This window comes from Podarcis filfolensis (genome assembly GCF_964270895.1).
Source record: "Podarcis filfolensis genome assembly, chromosome: 15".
In the NCBI taxonomy this organism is placed as follows: domain Eukaryota; kingdom Metazoa; phylum Chordata; class Lepidosauria; order Squamata; family Lacertidae; genus Podarcis; species Podarcis filfolensis.
Window position 1 is genome coordinate 2,610,424 of NC_139618.1, and position 20,657 is coordinate 2,631,080.

General features: G+C 50.2%; 1 protein-coding gene across 5 annotated transcripts in view; it reads left to right on the top strand.

Annotated features, from left to right (window-relative positions):
• The window catches only part of ABR (ABR activator of RhoGEF and GTPase), a 117,420-nt gene extending 97,780 nt beyond the window's left edge, over positions 1-19,640 (top strand). For all 5 annotated transcript variants that reach the window (XM_083587544.1, XM_083587545.1, XM_083587546.1 and 2 more), the window contains 7 exons: positions 10,546-10,605; positions 10,776-10,885; positions 11,167-11,306; positions 13,464-13,598; positions 14,667-14,772; positions 16,464-16,614; positions 17,516-19,640. In XM_083587544.1, coding sequence (XP_083443670.1) covers positions 10,546-10,605; positions 10,776-10,885; positions 11,167-11,306; positions 13,464-13,598; positions 14,667-14,772; positions 16,464-16,614; positions 17,516-17,605 — 792 coding nt within the window. In that variant the 3' untranslated portion in view covers positions 17,606-19,640. The remainder of the gene's footprint in view (positions 1-10,545; positions 10,606-10,775; positions 10,886-11,166; positions 11,307-13,463; positions 13,599-14,666; positions 14,773-16,463; positions 16,615-17,515) is intronic.
• The last annotated feature ends 1,017 nt before the right edge of the window (positions 19,641-20,657 follow it).

A 20,657-nucleotide genomic window follows, 5' to 3' on the forward strand; every position in this document is an offset into this window, starting at 1 on the left:
TTGTTTTTCTTTGCACTGGCTGCCCCAAGGAGAAACTGAGCCCACAGGGCCAGGGGAGGGTCTCCTTATAAAGACTATTACTGACTCTCACTGTTCTGCCTGGCTGGTTTTGTTGTGATGTAGCGCTCAGGCACCATTGACCTGATTTTTGTGCCTCCTGCTGATTGGCTGGCTGGTCTCCAACTAACCCAGAGGCAGTGTCCTCTCCTGCTGTTTTACTGCCCTGGGGGGCAACTCCATGACACAGCAGGATGATGTGCCTTCAGCAGAGGGTGCCTGTTACCTCCCTGGGCGAGTCACTGATCTGTGTCAGAATTCTGGGTCAACAAGAGTCTCTCTCTCTCTCTCTCTCTCTGTCTCTCTCTCTCTCTCTCTCGTGTGTATGTGTGTGCTAACAGTCAAGCATATCTTTACTTCAGAGGATGGGAGCCCCCACCCCCACCTCAAAAATTGGCTAGCATGAATTTTGGGAACACTGCTGCACCTCCCTTTCATTATTATTTATTTTGTTTATTAATAGCTTCCCATTAGGCATACCAAAACAATGTACAATACAGTGGTACCTCAGGTTAAGTACTTAATTCGTTCTGGAGGGCCGTTCTTAACCTGAAACTGTTCTTAACCTGAAGCACCACTTTAGCTAATGGGGCCTCCTGCTGCCGCTGTGCCGCCGTGCGATTTCTGTTCTCATCCTGAAGCAAAGTTCTTAACCCAAGGTAATATTTCTGGGTTAGCGGAGTCTGTAACCTGAAGCATATGTAACCTGAAGCATATGTAACCCGAGGTACCACTGTAAAGTGACATAAATATAAAACAGTTTACACACACGCACACACGAAAAAACATGGCAAGTGATTTCTCCCCTTCTGGGAGCAGAGATCAGGTTGATGGCTTAGCGCTCCCTCCCCTTGTTGCTTTGCTGTCTGCCAGGAGGGAGCCAGACTCTCTCTCTGGAAAGTGGTTATTGGCCAGCAGGCTTTCTGGTCCAGTGGGGCTGAGCGGCTGTTGCCATGCTAACTGTCTGGTGATGGGAATTGGAACAGAGCAGCTGGTGAGGCCTAAAGCGCCTGAGTGGTGCTGCAGAGCTCCCAGGACGATGCCTGAGGATGACGGCCCCCTTAATTGGAGGGCGTCTGCATGGAATTGATCTGGACCATCTATGCATGCCATAGAATTGCTGGGCTAGCGGGTGCGGTCTGGACCTCTGAGGGTCTCCTATCCGGCACAGCTGCCAACGACATCCCCGCTGAGCCTGGAAGGGCTGATTGGGCCCAGGATGTCGGGGGCCGGAGGTCACCTTCTGTGATGGGACCAGAATATTTCCCTGTGATCCTCAGCAGAGGACAGATCTCCTTAGGTGTTTTTTGTGCCAGTTTGATTTGCTGTGACTCCCCCTTCTCCGTTTAATACTTGAGAAGTTTGTGGATGAGCCATCGTTTTCGTGGCAGCACCCCTGCATTGAGTGTAGAAGGTCCTGGGTTCAGTCCCCAGCACCCCCTTGCCTAAAACCCTGGAGAGCTGCTGCCAGTCAGTGCAGCAGATCAAGGTGCCCAGTGGTCTGACTCGATAGAAGGCACCTTTCAGCATTCCTGTTTTCATCCCTTCATATCAGATCCTCAAAGACTAGAGCCTTGTTTTTAATATTAGGGAAGGGACCCTGAGATGCAACTTCCTATGTTCCTACGTTACTCTCTCGCACAACTAGACATGGCTGCAATTTTCTGCTCTGGCTTGCCCTGCAGATCAGCTTGAGGGGATGGGACATTCTGTGCATGCTCAGGGAGACTCTCTCCTTCCCTTCACCCATTCAGGGCTGGGCTCCAGCGACTCTGCTGTGGCTGTTGTTGTTTTTAATTAGAAGCACGGGCCTCCCTTCTTTTGAGTGTGTCTATCCGCGTGTGCAAGGGCGGGCGGGGGGACGTGCAACAGGTGGCCATGCTTGTTGTCCGCCAAGGTTGGCATGAGGCCCTCACTGAGATGAGATGCTAAGCAGGCAGGAGCAGCAGCTGTGCGCGAGAGAGAGCTTGTTTCCTGGGTCTTTTGTGTTCAGCTCTCTCTACGGGGGATGGAGGCGGCGCCCGTCTCCCGGAGCTGGCGTGCGCTCTTGTTGGGGGGTGGAGGGGGTGTGTGGCTTTCCTGCCAGAGATATCCTTCCCTCCTTTCCATGGGACCACCCAGGACCCAGGAGGCGACACTTGACGTATCCTCTTTCCCCCAACTCCTTTCCCCAATGGAAGATCACATCACACCCGATTCCAGCCCAGATGGTGCCGGCCCTAATATTAGGCAAAGTGAACCAGCCCTAATATTAGGCAAAGTGAACCAGCTGCCATTGATAGCAGCCGTCGGAGGCAGTGGATGCTTCTGAATGCCGGTTGCTGGGAATCGTACGCGGAAAGAGTGCTGTTGTTGCACTCAGGTCCTGCTTGTACGCTTCCCCATAGGGGCAATCTGGTCGGCCACCATGAGGACAGACAGCTGGGCTGGATGGGCTCACTTTGAGCTGGTCTAGCAGGTGCAGGACTCTTCTTCCGTTAGAGGACAGAGTGGACTGTGTCCAGTGGGCTGCCTTTTGCCCACTGAGCTGCCTCCAGGTATCCTGGGGGATGCTGTCTAGTGACAAGACTTGAAGTAAGATTCGGCTGTCCATCCAGCTGGTTTCTGCACAGTGAGCTTGGGAGGGGACTGACTTGTCCTCCTGGCGGGCAGCAAAATGTCTTGGGCCAGCATGCCAATGGTCAGCAATGGACTGGAGTTGTAAACCAATAACATCGGGTGGGGGAGGGCACACCCCCCCCCCGGTTGATCAATTTAGCACACTCCTTTTCCCCCAAGGGGCAGAAGATGGCATACATGGTTGTCTCCACCACCTTGTTTTATGCTCACAACGACCCTGTGAGGTAGGTCAGGCCGAGAGATTGTGACCTAAGCATCACGCAGAGGGGTTTGAACCTGGGTCTCCCCTCGCCCTAATCCAGTTTTGTGACCAGACCATCTACACCCTGACAAGCGCTGCTTGGAGATTCAGGGCAGAGGATCCCACAGCTGGTCATTGTGAACGGTGAGGATAGGCTTTAAAATGGGGTTAGACTAATACATGGCTGTGTGTGTGTTACAGAGGTTGGTTGTGGGGCTGCCCCATTTGCCTTGACAGACAACCCACTGCTTCTTATGCCCTCCTGCTTGTGAGCTAAGCTGTACTTAGATCGTCCAGTCTAGTAAGACTTTGTCGTTGCTGCTTTTCTGGTGTGTGTGTGTGTTTTGCTCTCCCCACCCTGTTCCTGAAGGTTGCCGAGTTGGTGTCTCAGCCTTTTTCTGCAGAAGATCTCCGCTCTCTTCTGCTTGCATTGCCAGTTCTCGCCAGAGCACAGCAGAGGAGGTTGGCACGCCAGGTCTCAAGGGCCCTTTCGGAACCTGAGACCATCCCGGCATTGTGGATGTGCAGCGACACCTGATGTGGTGTCGCTGAGGCAGGTTGTGTTACCATTGTCATCACCAGCACCATCATTTTATTCATGTGCCACTTTCATAACTATGAGAAAAGGCAGCAGTGTCTGGGGCTTTTTAGTTTATGGAAAAGGCAAGATAGAAGTATATGCAATTTTACATGGCAATGTGGAAGTGGAGAGATTTTCCCTCTCTCTCCCCATCCCATAATACTAGAACTTGGGGACTTCCAATGAAGTTTAATATTCTAAGTTTCAGTACAGATTTTTTAAAAGGAATTCTTTAACTCTGCAGCGCAGAGTTAAACTATGGAACTCTCTCCCACAGGAGTGATGACCACCAACTTGGAAGGCTTTAAAAGAGGATTAGAAATGATGGCTTTGTCTCCACGGTTAGCAGCAGCAATGTTTCTGAATACCAGTGATGACCACATAGGTTTAGGATTCAACAATTTCATGGAGGAGAGGGCTATCAGTGGCTACTAGCTGTGATGGCTATGAAGCTAGCAAAACCTGCTTGAACAGGGGTGACAGCAGAACAAAAGCTGGGGCTGATGTGTGTTCCAAAACTGCTGGAGAGCACCAGGTTGGCCAAGGCGCTGGATAGCAGCCTCGGGATGCCCAACCTCTCCCCAGCCACGTTCAGCTCTCTTAAAAGCAACAGCGTTCTTTGTCATTGGAGTTGTGTAACTTCTGTGGTCTCGCTATCTGGAGCCCTGTCTCCCGCCTTCAGCGCCCTATTTCTAAAGTATCTCCCTTTTGCAGACATGAAACTGCCCAGGTATGAAGATCTCCATCAGAGGCCCATCTGGGTGTCCTTCCGTCGTGTGGGGTGGGGTGGGCAGGGGACCCCAAAAAGCCCCTTTTGATTGGCACTTACTCAACTTTTTTTCATCACCAGGGGAAGACCCTCCTCCTCTTCCTAATTTTTGTGCTTCTGCTTTTCTTCTCCCATACCCATTTTTTGATTCTTTTAACATTTTTATCCAGCTACAGAAGAATCATTTTATTTTTTTTAGCTTGCTGTTTATAGTGGGTTTTGGTTTTCTTTAACTCCCAAGCACATTGAGATGTTTGCTTAGACCTGAAAAACAGCGTATGTGTGAAATGTTTAAAAAGTGAGCTGGGAGTGGGGTGAGCAGAGCTGTTGCATAGCTGTCAACTTTTCCCTTTTCTTGTGAAGAATCCTATTCGGAATAAGGGAATTTCCCTTAAAAAAGGGGAAACGTTTACAGCTATGACTGCTGTTGTGAGGTGCACACACAAGACATTTGGTGCAGTATTTTTTAAATACTTTTTTTTTTTTTAAGGAGGCTTTAAACCTATAACTTACAATAGCAATGAATGGTAGTTTGCTTTGTGGAGTATCCCACAGTCCAGGAGAGAGCCCTACAGAGCCACCCATCCTTCAGTCTCTGCCTTTCCACGAGGCAGAAGAGCCCGAAGTGAGCAAATTTTCCCTCTCTCAGATCCGGGGTGGAGGGAGAATTCCTGAAAGACAGGTTTATGGCGTTACCCATGAGGCCAGGCTGGTTTTCATAAAGCCTTTTTCATGTAGGGCCCTGCTGAAATCCCTTCCATATGGGATCTCAGGCCACTTCAAAGGGGCAGTGTCAAGGGAGGCTCTGAGTATGGGAGCTTGCGGTTGTTTCAAATTAAGTTCAGTGCAATTGGACTGTGTTACCGAAGGGGCGGGCTAGCGCCTCTTTCTTCCCGCATGCAAGAAGTCATTGAGAAAACATTTTATTCTGAAAAGGTGGCTAACCAATTTATTCAACACCGTAAATTAAGGAACAGAGTCAACTGGGCTCCCTGAGCTGAGGATCTGGTGGGTAGCAATTGCCACGAAATAGGTACATCTGGGGGCTTGACAGGTCTTCTTTTGGGTGGGGAGATCAGCCAATGGGGTGTTGTTTGCCAGAGGCCTCAGCAAGGGATTGTTTTCTCTGCCCCAAATAAGCCCTCGCTGCTTGTTCCGATTTTGCATTGAAATAAATGGGACCAGGAAGTCAAGACGCAGGGCAGATCATGCTGTTGGCCTGGCCTCAATTTATCCTGTTCAGGATGCAGGGTGGCAGACTTTGGGCCCTTTTGCAAAGTGTGGATTTGTTTGGGCTTTTAGCATGCATGGGACTGCAAGACGAAATCCAGCTTTGCAAATTATACAAAAGTGAGGAGATTTCACCCCTCCCATAGCCAAGAATCTCCTGATGAGTCTGCTGATTCTCCAGAGAGGAGGAGCAGTGTTCTGCTCTCTACTTATTCCACTCCAGCACCACATCAAAAAGTCAGCCAGTCAGTCAGTGTGTCGGAGAGAGAGAGAAACTGAGTGTTAGAGATCGTGTGTATAGATAAGGTTGCTGCTAAGAGCAGCTGCAGACACTCAGTGCAGTTTAGCATTCATTTATGCTTAGACCTCATTTAGCTCTGTATATAGTTGTATAATAGTTGTAGATAGAATAAAGAAGTTATTCTACAGAGCTGCTCTCCAAGTCGTTTATACTCTGCTATACTCTGCTATACTCTGCTGTGTGACAACTGTCTACTTGTGGGAGTGAATCCGGTGCACTTTGACCTGTTCCTGTGCAGAAGGTGGTCTCTGGAAGTGCTACCCAGCTCGCCTAGCCCAGTCGGGGCTGAGTGGATGAGTCCAGTTGGTGACACTGGCTCAAGGGCGATGCTGACAAAAAGAGCTTTTGAGGATGCACGTCAGCAGCCTGATTTTTTTGTTTTTTTATTTAAGAGAGAAGCAACTATTCCAAGTTTGCAAAGTCTTCCGTGCCTGGTTGCCTAGAAGCAAGAAATGCTTCACCAAAGGCAACTGCCTGTTTGAAAATATTTTTAAAGCTGGTGTGGTGGGATCATGAATAGTGTTGGACTAGGGCTGGCAAGGCCCTGGGTTCAAATCCCCACTCAGCTGTGAAATTTGCCAGGTGACCTTGGGCCTGTTTGTTTGTCTCTCTCTCAGCCTAACCTACTTACAGGGTTATTGTGTGGATATAAGGGACCTTTTTATATCACCCTGAGCTCATTTGGAAGAAGTGTAGAATGTGGAAAAATATTAAAGCAATTGTTTGACAAAGTATTTTGCTGGATTAAGTAACCCGGTTATAACAAGTATTTTGGTGGATTGAATAACCTAATTTTAATTCAAGGGGCTGCAAGTTGAGGGCATACCTTCTGGGGTATATGTAGCTGTTTTTAGGCTGTGCTGTTCCAGGGAATGTTTGCAGAAAGGATCAGCAATGGACGATCAGAAATTTTTGGCTTTGTGTGTGCTTACTGCACAGCCCCTTCTGTATCTAACCAAAAAGGCACCTTGCCGCCTTGATGATTTTTGTCAATGGTTGATGACTTTTGTGATGGTTTGGGCAACATGCAAATGTCATTGATTAAATGCTCAGCAGTTTGATTAGTTGTCCTGGACACTCTTTAATCGTTTGATGACCCTGACACAGGAAGCTGCCACAGGTTCATTCTAGCTCAGTGTTTTCTACTCTGACTGGCAGCAGCTCTCCATTGTTTCAGGAGGTGGACATTCCCACCCTGACCTGGAGATGCCGCTGGTGGTACTCTACCTCTGAGCTACAGCTCTTCCCCCAAATTCCCTTGGCCTGCATCTCGCGCTGTAGCTTTGCTCTAGAACCAAGGGGCATGCGAGGAGATTTAGACTGAAAGTTAGCGAAAACTTCTGAACTGTGAGATCTGTTCAGCCTTGGAGCGGATAGCCTCAAGAGGTGGTGGGCTTTCTTCTCTGCACTGGAGATATCTTAAGCAGAGGCTGGGATGCTGCAATTGCAACGGTCTGCATTAATTCAGAAGTGGGGTGTGCAATATGACCTTCTGAGGGCGTTTCCAACTCTGCAACGCTGATCATAGAATCATAGAACTGTAGAGTGGGAAGGGACCCCTAGCAATGCAGGAATCACAACTAAAGCATCCCTGACAGATGGCCGCCCAACCTCTCCTTTAAAACCTGAAAGGAAGGCGTCTCCTGAGGGAGTCTGTTCCACTGTCAAACAGCTCTTACTGTCAGAAAGTTCTTCCTGGTGTTTAGCCAGAATCTCCTTCCTTGTAACTAGGAGCCATTGGTTCAAGTCCTGCCCTCCAGAGCAGGAAGAAGACAGGCTTGCTGCATCTTCCAGCCCTTGAGATATTCTGAAGATGGCAGTTAGCTAATTTTAATGAAACGAGAGCAGTAACTTGCAAGCGCTGTTCAGCCCTGGAGGTGTAGCTGGAGGGAATGTCTTCGTGCGGCAAGCAACGATCCTGCCTTCATAGAATCTCAGGGCTGGAAGGAACCACGAGGATCATCTAGTTCAATCTCCTGCAATGCAGAAATCTCCACCCCACGTGGGACTCGGACTCATGAGCCTGAGATTAAGAGTCTCATGCTCTACCGACTCTGAGCTATCGCTTTCAAATCACCTTCGACCCTTCTCAGGGATGGGGAGAAGGGAATGATCACCCACCTGCAGCCTTAAGGCCTCTGGCTCCGGTGGAGGGGCTGGGGAGGGGAGACTTTCTTCTCTGATGGCTCTGTGTGGGGCTCCATCTGCTTTTCTGCCAGCCCCATCCTGCAGCCTCCAGGATGGGGGCTGTGTGCTTGCGGGAGCCCGGGAGCCCTGTGTAGCATTTGCTGCCTGCGATGGTGGATCAGCAGGGCGGGACCGCACATCCCCTCTGAAGTTTGTGCTCAGATGGCTGCTCCCGAGATACCAGGCGCCCTGGGGGGAAACCGCACGCACCCTGGAGGAGCCGGCACAGCATGGGGGCCTGGATCTGCCAGCCTCATGGAACATCTGTGACCCGAACTCGCGTAAGGGCTCCCTCCCTTGGATCCAGGCTCTGTCCTCCCGTTGCATTTGTGACGTGTGTATGCAACGCAAGGCCTCTAGGTTCATGGAGCTGTAGAGTTGGAAAGGACCCGATGGGTCATCTAATCCAACCCCCAAGTTAACCTGTTTGTTTGCTTTCTTGAAAAGAAACAAACATCTGCAGCGAGAGGGAAAACAGCAGTGCAACCCTGCATGGGTGGGGAAGCTCAAATGAAAGGAATTGGTTAGGTAGCAAATGTTACTTACCGTATTTTTCGCCCCATAGGACGCACTTTTTCCCCTCCAAAAATGAAGGGGAAATGTGTGTGCGTCCTATGGGGCGAATGCAGGCCTTCGCTGAAGCCTGGAGAGCGAGAGGGGTCGGTGCACACCGACCCCTCTCAATCTCCAGGCTTCGCGCAGGTCTCCGCAAGCCGTGGGAGCCCGTGCCGGGCTCCCGCGGCTTGTGGAGAGTTGCCTGCATGCTGAAGGCTGGGCGCGCTGAGCTCAGTGCGCCCAGACTTCGCGCAGCTCTCCACAAGGCGCGGGAGCCCTGCGCCGGGCTCCCGCTGCTTGCGGAGAGTTGCCTGTTCTGGGGGCTGGGGTCGGGGGAAGCTCGGGCTTCCCCCGCCCCAGCCCCGCGCCTGGGGGGGAAATAAATTTTCCCCCTTTATTTCCCCCCAAAAAAACTAGGTCCGCCTTATGGGACGGTGCGTCCTATAGGGCGAAAAATACGGTATTTGGTTTGTTGTCTCCTACCTTTCTTTGTATACTAGGTGCAGAGAACTTTTGGCTCCTGTGGAAGCTGCTGAACTACAACTCCCAGCAGCCGCTCAGCAAGTGTGGCCAATGGGCAAGGATGGGGGTTACAGTTCAACAACTATATATAACTCCCATCTGTACTGTATACCTGGGACAGCTCAGTCGGTAGAGCATGAGACTCTTAATCTCAGGGTTGTGGGTTTGAGCGGCACCTTGGGCAAGAGATTCCTGCATTGCAGGGGGTTTGACTAGATGACCCCAGTGGCACCTTCCAACTCTACCATTATATGATAAATTCGTCTGAATAGCAGTTGCTGGAAAGCATAGGAAGGGAGAGGGCTTTTAAGCTAGAATCCTGCTTGTGGCTTTCCTGTAGGCATCTGGTTGGCCACTGTGAGAACAAGACGCTGGACTGGCCTGCCCTATACGGAATATGCCCCAGGTGCTAACCAAAGAAAGGGTTCAAAATGTGCACCTGTTGTTCATGCACAGAGCAGCTCATGTGACCCAAGGTCTGAAGTCACCCCTCCTCCCATTTTTTGTCCAACTTGCCAGCATGATCCGCTTGTCTGTTACCTTCTCTCCTGTTGCACACCGGTGCTACTCTGGTTCCTGGGAAACCCAAGGGCCTCTTCTGAAAAGCCCAGCACGACCCAATTCGCCTTTGAGACAGGCTGCACTCCCAGAGTGCGGAGGCCTTTCGGAAACAGCTCAGCCGCCTTTCCCAGGAGACCACAAGCAGGGCCGTGTGGAAGACGTGGCCTTTTGAAATTTATTTTAGGAACCAGTCTCCAGAAATATCCCTGATTCATGGGAGCGTCTCTTGGTCGATCATGAAGTGGAGACGGCCATCTGTTATCTTTTTCCAACGGGGCTTTGGGTCCTGCTGAGCCTCTCCTGGAACAAGGACAACTCATGCCTGTGAAATGAAACGCTGCCCACATCCTCCTCCTCCTCCTCCTTCAGGTTGCAGATGAGGGGCTGCCCCTGGATGATGGACTTATATCCAGCCCCCAAGCCATTCGTTCAAGTGCTTGGCATTCTCTGCAACTGGACTTCTTACAGGTGTCACGTAGTACCCGTTCTGCAGCTGTAAGAAACCAACCACTTAGCATGGTACTTTGGAACTCCCTGCCTATTGACATCAGGTTGGGGCGCCTTCACTGTACTCCTTTGATTTCCTGCTATAAACATTTTTGCTTAGACATACCTACCAGGCATGTAGAATGTTGGCAACTGTTTTAATCTGGTTTAACAATCGCAGGGAGTTGTAGCTCTGGGAAGAGAATAGGGGTCTCATAACCACTCACAGCACCCTTAACAAACTACACTTCCCAGGATTCTCCGGGGGCTGTTTAAAGTAGTACGGTGCTGCTTTAATTGTATACTGCAGATGGGGCCTGAATAAATCTATTCTTATGCTACCTGGCCCAGCACTCTCCCTTATTATTTTGTGGTCTTCCTTCTTTGGGGGTGGATATTTTGGAAGCTCATTCTCTCCTGTTGTTCCTTTTTTGCAGCTGGATCCCCAGACGGTGCAGACCAAGAACTGGCACATGGATGTGATTGAAATGAATGGGGTAAGAAGGGGAAACAGGTCGGATACCATGCCCCACAGTGCTTGCCCAATATCCCCCTTCTCTCATGCTCTCACTGCCCACCCTGGACGCTCCTCTCCCCCATCCCACCCCTGTAGTAGAGAGTTTCTCCATTGCAGGATATGACTTTGACCTTGAAATCTCCCTTTCAGATCAAAGTGGAGTTCTCTATGAAGTTCACCAGCCGCGACTTGAGCCTTAAAAGGACCCCATCGAAAAAGCAGACGGGAGTCTTTGGGGTAAAAATCAGCGTCGTCACAAAGTACGTTGAGTTCGGGTCCGGCGGTGGGTGCAGGGCTGCCTGATCAGGGGGGTCTGGTGATGTTTTGGGCAAAGGGGGAGGGAATGTCAGCCTGGGCCTTTGCAATATTTGTTTGTTCTTCAGCCACTTGGGGCTAATAGGGTCCATAATTTTTTTAAAAAAAACCTACTGCTTGCAATCACAGGGAAGAGGCAGGCAGCTTCTGCAAGGGCCCGGCTTCCTCCGTGGTGTCCTGGGCTCTCTCCTGACCCATCTCTCTTCTCTTGCTCTCTCGCTTCCAGGCGCGAGCGCTCCAAAGTGCCCTACATTGTGCGCCAGTGCGTTGAGGAAGTGGAGAAGCGCGGCATTGATGAAGTGGGGATCTACCGGATCTCGGGGGTGGCCACGGACATCCAGGCCTTGAAAGCAGCCTTTGACACCAGTAAGTTCCCCCTTATATCTTTGCTGCTGGCATGCCAATTTCTTTCTCTTATCTCATGGCTTAGCCAAGGATCTCTTCTCCGAGAGCAGCCAGCCCCCAGTCTTTGTATCTGGCATTCGCACGAATATGCTGCCACTAAACACGGAGGTTTTTATTTAGCTGTTTTCTCTAATAATGCTTTTAGGACAGTTTTAACTGTAGCTGCTCTTAGAGCCAGCATTGTGTAGTGGTTTAGGGTGACGAGGGTTCAAATCCCCACTCGGCCACGACATGTGCTGGGTGACCTTGGGCCAGTCACCGCCTCTCAGCCTGGCCTACCTCACAGGGCTGTTGTGGGAGACTAAATGAGGAGGGGGAGAAACACATATGCCACCTTAAGCACCTTGGAGAAAAAGGTGGGATATAAATACAACATCAGCAGCAACAACTGTCTTGAATTGTAATTGTTTATGGAATGTTTTAACTAATTTAGATGGTTTTTTAATTGAGTATTTGTTTGCTGCCCTGGGCTCCTTCAGGAGGAAGGACCAGGGTATAAATTGAATAATAGATACCATATTTTTCGCTCTATAGGACGCACCCGACCATAAGGCGCACCTAGTTTTAGAGGGGGAGAACAAGAAAATAAAATTCTCTACCTCTCTGTGCAGCGCCCCTTCAGCGAAGTGGCAGGAGAAATGGAGCCCCTTCCATTTCTCCTCCCGCTTTGCTGAAGGGGCGCTGTGCAGAGAGGGAAAGCTGCGCAGCGCCTCTCCAGTGAAGCGAAGCCAGGAGAGCAAGAGGGATCGGTGCGCACCGACCCCTCTTGCTCTCCTGGCTTCAGGGATAGCCGCCTGAAGCCTCCGGAGCACATCGGATGCGCTCTGGAGGCTTCAGGCGGCTATCCCTGAAGCCATGGAGCCTGCAGTCACTCCTTAAGATGCACACACATTTCCCCTTAATTTTTGGAGGGGAAAAAGTGCGTCTTATAGAGCGAAAAATATGGTAAATCATTATTATTTATTTAGCTACTTTTGTACACAGCTGCAGACAGGATTCCTGCATCGTAGGGAGTTGGACTAGATGACCCTCAGGGTCCCTTCCAACTCTATGATTTTATGTTAGTGGATTTCCATCAGCTCCAGCCAGCTTGGAATGATGAGTTGGGAGTCTGCCTACATCTGGAGGGCACCATGTTAGACACTCCTGGCTCAATAGATAAACATTTGCCTGTACCATTACGGATATTCAGTAAACACATCTGTCCAAGTGCCTAAAAGCAGCAGTCAAAATGTGGAAGTGCAATAAGGCATTGTTAATATTTGCAGAGGGATAATGTCCAGCTTGATGAATGGGGAAAGATGTTTCTTCCAAAGACATCCGAAGCAGGTCACTGCTGTAACGGGAGAGGGAAGAGTCTTCCCAATATTGGGGGCAGCAACAATAAATGCCTTTTTAACCCCCCCCCCTCAGTCAGTTGCCTGCCCCTAATCTCACCCTGTTCTTTGCAAATGTATCTACTCCTTTTGTTTTGTTTTAAAGCCAAGTAAGCTATCACCTCATCTTATGGTTCTGAAGCCAGATGGCTGAATTGAAAGAAGAAAGGGAATTAGCTGGATCTTGGCCTGATCTAGCAGGGGAATGCTTGAGGATGGTGGGGGTGGTTTTATAGCTTCAGTGGAAGGGCCTCCGCTTTGCATACAAAGGTCCCAGGTTCAGCCTCTAGCACCTGGCAGGTGAAAAAAGAGGAAGATCAGGTTAGCAGACAATGGGAAAGATCATCTCTCTCTCTCTCTCTGCCTCAGACCCTGAATAGCTGCTGCCAGTCAGAGTTCACAGTACAGTGGTACCTCAGGTTAAGTACTTAATTCGTTCCGGAGGTCCATTCTTAACCTGAAACTGTTCTTAACCTGAAGCACCACTTTAGCTAATAGGGCTTCCTGCTGCCGCCGCACCGCCAGAGCCCGATTTCTGTTCTTATCCTGAAGCAAAGTTCTTAACCTGAAGCACTATTTCTGGGTTAGCGGAGTCTGTAACCTGAAGCGTATGTAACCTGAAGCATATGTAAACTGAGATACCACTGTATTGAACTAGGTAGACAAAGAGTCTGATCTGGTGTATAAGGCAGCATATTCCCATTCCAGCATTCCTCTTTCCTTTGTTTTAATTCTGCCGTAGACAGCAAAGACATCCTGATGATGCTGAGCGACATGGACATCAATGCTATCGCAGGCACCCTGAAGCTGTATTTCCGCGAGCTCCCTGAGCCTCTTCTCACGGATCGGCTTTATCCTGCTTTTATGGAGGGTATCGGTAAGGGAGCTTGTGTTACATGTGTCTGCAGAGATGTGGAGCAGGAATTTCTTGATACAGGCTTGGAGCTCAGGGTTCAGGGAGTGGGTGAGACCCTAGCCAGGACTACAGGACAAAGAGGGCAGGGGCAAGTTGTCTGTATCATTTCTCTTGCATCTGGATAGGCGTAGAAACCCCAGATACGGCCTAACAACTAACACATCTTTGCAGCACCTCTGAGTGTTAATTTCCTTTTTGTATTTTATTCTCCCCTGCCCCCAAGCCCTGCAACCAGCTCAGGGCACTATGCATAGAGTTTATTATTATTATTTATTTATTCAGAGCATTCATACTCTGCTCTTCAGCCCAAAATGGCTTACATACAGTCAGTTAAAACGAGACAGTCCCTGCCTGCAGGTTTATGATATAGAAAAGCACAGCACACAAGGAAAAAAGGACGAGGGAAGAGGAAAACAAAAAAGTTGGGCACCAGTTCTTAAACTGTTGCTCGTATAATGCCTGTCTGGCGCAGTTCATGGGTAACAGGAGCCTGGTGGAGCTGGGCTTTCAAGCAAAACTGATGGAATGAGCCCTGCTTCCCATTGCTCCCACCCAGGCAGTCTGCAGAATGGCTGCCCCCAGGTAACAGTCTGATGAAGTTACCTCGTTTTATTAGAGGGGTGGGGCTGTAACTTTGTGGTAGAGCCGCTGCTTAGTGTGCTGAAGTTCCTAACTTCAGGCCCTGGCAACTTAAAAGTAAAAAGGAAATGAGTAGCAAGCAGTGAGAGAAACCTCTCTTTGCCTCAGACCCTGGAGAGCTGCTGCCATTCATTTGGACTAGAAGGACAAATGCTCTGAGCTGTCCATCTTCACAACCACCCTGTGAAGTAGACCAAGAACAGAGCATCTGGAGAGCTTCATGGCTGTCTGAGGTTTTGATGCTGGGCATCTACTGCCCCTCACTGGGTCTTTTGAGAATGAGTGTGCAGTTTGGACTTTGGTGGTTCTGGGTACATTAGCAAGGCTTTTCCAGAGTAGTTGGGGTGTGGGCGCTTGCCAGCTCTCTCACTGCCACCTTTCCACCCCCAGCACTCTCTGACCCAACAGCCAAGGAGAACTGTATGATGCACCTTCTGCGTTCTCTGCCTGACCCCAACCTCATCACATTCCTCTTTCTGCTAGAACACTTGAAACGGTAAGTCCCTCCTGCCTCGAGAACAGGGAGGCTGGGTCTGTGAACGGGGAGCACTGCAATCGGGCAGGGCCCAGAGTACAGGGAGCCTGATATTTTGTTTTTTATGCTGCTGTTCGACCCAGAAAGTCAAAAAGTGGCAAACAAATCAAAGTCTAGCCAACCAACATAACAAACGTTTTTTAAAAAAGAAATGCTAGAACAGCAAAAATACTAAATTCACTCAAGCCAGGGCCAAGCATTGGTAAAACAGTTGTTGGAAGAGGATCTAGGCAGATCGGCCAAATGAAATGATCTCTGGCTGGTGCTGAAATATTTGGCTGGTGCCAGGAGAGCTTCCATGTGGAGGGCATTCCAAGGACTGGGGGGCCACCACCACAGAAGCCCTGGAGAGGGGACCCCGAGTTCCCAGACTAGCTCTGCCTTTTGGCTGCAAGGTCAGCTCTTTGCATCTCACTGGAGAGCTGATGATCAGTTTCTGGGAAGCACAAGTGTGGAGAGCACTGCTGTTGTGCTCTGGTCCTGCTTTCAGGCTTTCCCCCTAGGGCACCTGGTTGGCTGCAGGGATGCCGGACTTGATGGGCCTGATCCAGCAGCCAGGCTCTTCTGGCGTTCTTGTGTTCAGGGTCCACAGCAAAGGAAAAAACCCCGTTCCTAATTTTCCACTTGCTTCCCTTGGGGCGGAGCCAAGTTCAGCGGCAGGTGCAACTCTCTTCATATAAGGAGAAACTGCTCACAGACTGTCTGGAAACTTCAGTCGCCTTTATAGATCCTGAAAGGGAGATGACAGAGGGGTTTAAGGAGATGGCGGTGTCACTTAGCAGCCTGCTCTTGAGGGCTTGGATGAGGACGGGCTCTGTCCTCCTCCCTCCCTCAAGTCACTCGGCTTCTGCCGAGGACATGGAATCGATGTAGGAGCTGCAGCTTGGCCGAGTGCCGGGCAGGCCAAAAGCTCCTCTGCACCAGTGGGAATTTGGGGCTGGAATCTTGTGTTAATTGGCACATCCCTCTTCCCTGTTTTGTTTGTTAAGAATCAAGCAGTGGAGGCGGGGGGAGGGGGGGAGAGAAGGAAGATCCAGCAGCAGAAAGAGGTGGTTGCAGGACGGGGGGAGAGCAGCGCTGCGTCCTGGAAGGAAAATCCACTTGGCTCTCGGCTCGGAAGAGAGGGCACATCCAGTTCCCACATCTGTTCTGCTGGACGCCACTCAAATGGAGCACAGCTTGTGTTATTGGGGCTGGAGCGCAGCTGCCTCCTAACATGGCAATATTTTGACGCTGGTTTCCAAGGCGATAGCTGGCCATGGACCAGCACAGCCAGCAGTAGTTTCCGGGGAAGGGGAAGGTGTGTGTGTGTGTGTGTGCTGGAGGGAGTTTTGGATGATTTCCAGAGCCAAAACCTCAGAGGGCAAGTTGGCAGGGGGCGGGAACTGGGAAAAGCGGATGGTGCCACGTCAAGGCGGGAGTTTGAAGCTGGGATTGTGTCGCTTTCACATGTGGAAATTGTGTGTGTCCAGAATGAGGGGTCAGGCAAGGAGAAAGAGAGAGGGGGGGAATGGTGAGAAATTCCATCTGATCTTCTCCAGCTGGGCTACGGTGGAAAAGCCTGCAAACCTTGCCTTAGCTGACTTGGAAGGCCGCACCAAAATCTTGTGCGTATTTTTGAAATGGGTCTCTCTCTTTGTCTTTTTACGCAGGGTGGCTGAGAAGGAGCCCGTCAACAAAATGTCCCTGCACAATCTGGCCACTGTGTTTGGCCCAACGTTGCTGAGACCTTCTGAGGTGGAGAGCAAAGGGCAGCACCTCACGTTGGCCTCAGATATCTGGTCCCACGACGTAATGGCGCAGGTACAGTGGATGGGGAAGAGAGGGGCAGGGGGGCAGCAGGCGGAGGAGTCCACTGCGTTTGGATGGGCAAGCTCCCTCTGCTGGGCAAACTTTCAAACTTCACCCTGGAAGAACAGCTGCTGTATACAGTCATACCTCGGGATGAATACGCTTCAGCTTAAATATTTTCGGGTTGGTAACGGACCATGTTACTTCCGGGTTTCGCTGCTCGAGCATGCACAAAAGCTCAAAATGACACCGCGCACATGCGTGGAAGCGGCAAAACGCAACCCGCGCAGTCACGTCTTACGTTCACTTCAGTATGTGAACGGGGCTCCAGAATGGATCCCGTTCGCATCCAGAGGTACCACTGTATATATATAAAGCTTGCTCAGGTAGACCTTAATTTCATTTTTAAAACCTCCGAACTTGTATTACCTTCTTGTGCATTAATGTTTTTAAAAGCATAGTGGATAACATTTTAAAAACTGCTTTAGAATTTGGAGAGGAATTGTAGCTTAGTGGCAAAGCACACACTTCGTGTGAACTGAGCACAGAAATGCTGCTTCCAGACTTGCCTCATTGCTCTATAAATATCCCATCTGCCTTTGCCCAAATTCCTGCTGGGCCCCCTTAATTGGAGGGGCAGTTTGAGGGGCTGGTTAAATAACTGAAAGAGAGTGAGTATGTATGTATGTAGCAACTCCTGGGCATGTTGCAGCTCTTCCTAAAGCTAGCTCTTCTGGGTTCGTAGCTCTGTTCTTGCTGTGCTTTTTATTCCATCAACTTCACAGGGTGGCAAATATAAATTCCGCAGGGATTCTATCAGAAGACATCTCTACCTATCAAGAGCTGTTCTCTGTTGGAGACACTGGAGTGTGTGAGAGACTATCCTGATTTTAACCCACTTTTCCTATTGCAGGTGCAAGTGCTACTCTACTATTTACAGCACACGCCCATCTCCTTTGCCGAGCTCAAACGCAACGCACTCTACTTCTCCACAGACGTGTAGCCCCGGGGCCCTGCAGCCACCTGCATTTTTCTAAGCCGATGGGCGCAGCACAGACTCATGAATCCGAGCACGGATCCTGCCGAGAATAACGTCGCTGCCCTGGAACTAGACGCTGCCCCATACCTCATGGGACGATTTTGTATCAGCCCCACACCCTTCTTTCCCCCCTGCCCACCTCCCAGCACAGTAGTCCACGTCTCTCGTACTTCTCGTGTCCAGGAGTCATTTTTTATGTCCCATTTGTTGAACAGTGGGAAGGAAGCGAGCGACGGATGGAGACACAGCCTCTTGTTTCTTCCCAAAAGTGGTTGCCGCCTTCTGGGTCCAATAGAGCTTCGCTGCAGCCAAGTCCTCTCCTCCAGCCGGCCTCGCCACCCGCAACAATGCTTGATCTTTTTTGCTCCCTGCCTTTGTGGCCTGCATGTATGCTGCTTGCTTGGATTTTCCTGCTTTGGGAGGCTTAAGGAGGACACCAAGGGCTCTTCCCCCCCGTCCTGGTCAACCGACATTCTCTTCGCTTTTGTCTCGCCTGACAGATCTGGTTGCTGAACTCTGCATTCTTTTACCCCAGCTGGCAGGGCTGAAGACAGCAGCATTTTCGTTTTTAAAAAGCCCTGCCTATTCCAGCTCCCCCCACTTTTTAAATGCTGGGGGGGCCTCTCGTCCTGTGACTCCTGTGCCTCGGTAGGCTTTGTGCATAATGTGGGGGGTGTAAAGCAGCCACCTTCCTGATTTATTCTGCAAAAAGGTTTTAATAATGAACCTTGATGGCAGAAAGTGAAGAGAAAGTGGCTGTTTGCTAGTCTTAGACGTGCGTGCGACAGAGAGTGATACCTACCTCCCCATCCCCGCCGCCCTGCTGTGTTGCCCACAATCACTTTATTTATGGTTAGATTCTCTTGGGACTAATTCAAACCTAATCCTTAGAAAGGAAATCAGATCTTAATGTGGGCAAGAGTGTCCTGCTCCCCACCCCTGAAAGGATTATTTGGCTGGCCAAGAGGAAGGCAGGAGGCTGGTTGCCTTGTGGCCATGCCTCTCGCAGGTGGCACTCGCTAACCAAGCCTGGCCAGGGAGCCAGCGGGTATTTCCTGCTCCCGCCTCCTCCACATGGCTTTGATCCAGCCCAGCCATCTGCCGGGCTGTTGGGCACCTTTCCTCCAGGAGGGTGTCTGGAAAAGGGGCCGTTTCTCCGTGCTTCACGCAGCATGGCTTACAGGGTTCAGCTAAGGAAGACTCAGGTTGGACGTGAAAGGTGTCATTTCAGCCCTTAAGAGCCTCCACCTGCACCCCCCATTTCTCTCTTTCTGTGAGAGATCGGGTGAAGCAGCCGAGGAGAGTGCAGCCCTCCAAAGGAGTGGGGGCTCTGTGTTTCCGACTGCCACCCCACTCACATACCCAGGTGCCAAGCAGCAATCCAGCAATGAGTTGTATTGGCAAGCTAGACAGCCCTTTGTTTCATGGAGAAGTCCCCCACCCTCACAAGAGAAATTACTTCCAGGCCTGCCCCTCCACGTTAAAAGTGACTTCGGCCATACTTTCTGCCCAGGACAATGGAATGTTCTGTGGCCCACCGTTCAGGGACCAGAAATATTTTGTTGGCCAGAGTTGTTATTTTTCGGGCCCTCCTGCACAGATCTTTGTGGGTCTGCGTCTACCTGTATGTATGTGTCTGTGGAAGCTGAAGTGATTCCTAAGCCAGAGCGCCTCCGCGCACTTCTGAGTGTCAGAATCTGATACCAGCATAGCCAGCCCTCCCCTCCCCCCCCGGCAACTGCACTTGCTCTTTTTTCTGATGGTGAGGAAGGGGAGACTGGGACTCCTGGAGCTACAGGTTAGATTAGAAACTGTATAATTGATATTTGACTTGTTTAAGGATATATATTATATATATATATATATTTTTGGTTGTGTTCCGTTGCAGGTTTTTTCTCCCCTCTCTGTAGATGACAAACTTTAAATGGATGTAAACCATGTGAGGAGATTAAAAAAAAAAAGTTAATAAAATGCAAAGCCCAAACATTTGCACAAATTACTTCTGGTGTGTTTGGTCTTTCGTATGTCACTCAGTGTTGAAAAAGAAAAAGATCTGGCGTAACTAGCTTGGACACATGACAGGAGTAATAGTTCAATTGGTAGAGCACCTGGGAGACCCTGCCTGAATCCCTGGAGAGCCACTGCTGCCAGTCAGTGTGAGATGTGGGTGCCCAGTGGTCTGACTCAGTAGAAGTCAACATCCTAGGCATCTAATACAGGAGCAGCCAATGTGCTGCCCTCCGGATGCTGCTTAACTAAAACTCCCCTCACCCTTGACCACTACCTAGGCCGGACACTGGTGCTGATGGGAACTGGGAGTTCAATAATACCCGGAGGTACCACTTTGGCTCCTCTTGTTCTAACAGCTCCTCGATCTATACCACCTTCTGCTGCCTTGCTCATAACTGTAGGCTAGCTGCATTTCCCCTCCTGTACAGGGATTATGCAAGGGAAGGACCATGTCTTGCACATCTAGCTATGAGCACACCTGTACCACATGACATAATTCATGCAAGCAATTGATCCCATGCCCTTATTAGGGGCTATTGCAGCTCAATAAGCGATTCTGCCCATAGGAAGGGGGCTGGCAAAGGGAAATAAAGGCAGGGGAGAGTGGGAAAGCTTAATTATTCAGCCTGGAAAACAGAAATATTTCTCCTAGGCAACTAGGGCTGTTGCCATGGGGATGCCAAGATGGGTGCCTGGTGTGCTTCCATCCTCCTGTTCGGTGTCATTTCACAAACCAGCTCTGAACACACGAGTGCCCCCCCCCCCCGGTTTGTGATCTTTTAATTACAATTTCACAGCAAGTTCCAGTGGTGGTGCTGATTAGTGAGAGGGTGCAGAAGGCCCCAGGTTCAGTACGCAGCATCACAATTTGCTGCGGGGGGTGGAGAGCACGCAATATGATGCTGGCGTTTGTCTGATGCAAAACCAACCCAGAATGCACAGAGATTTAGAATTTGCTCTAGAAAAAATAATTTAGTGGAGGGAGGCGGTGAGTCTTGAAGGCAAC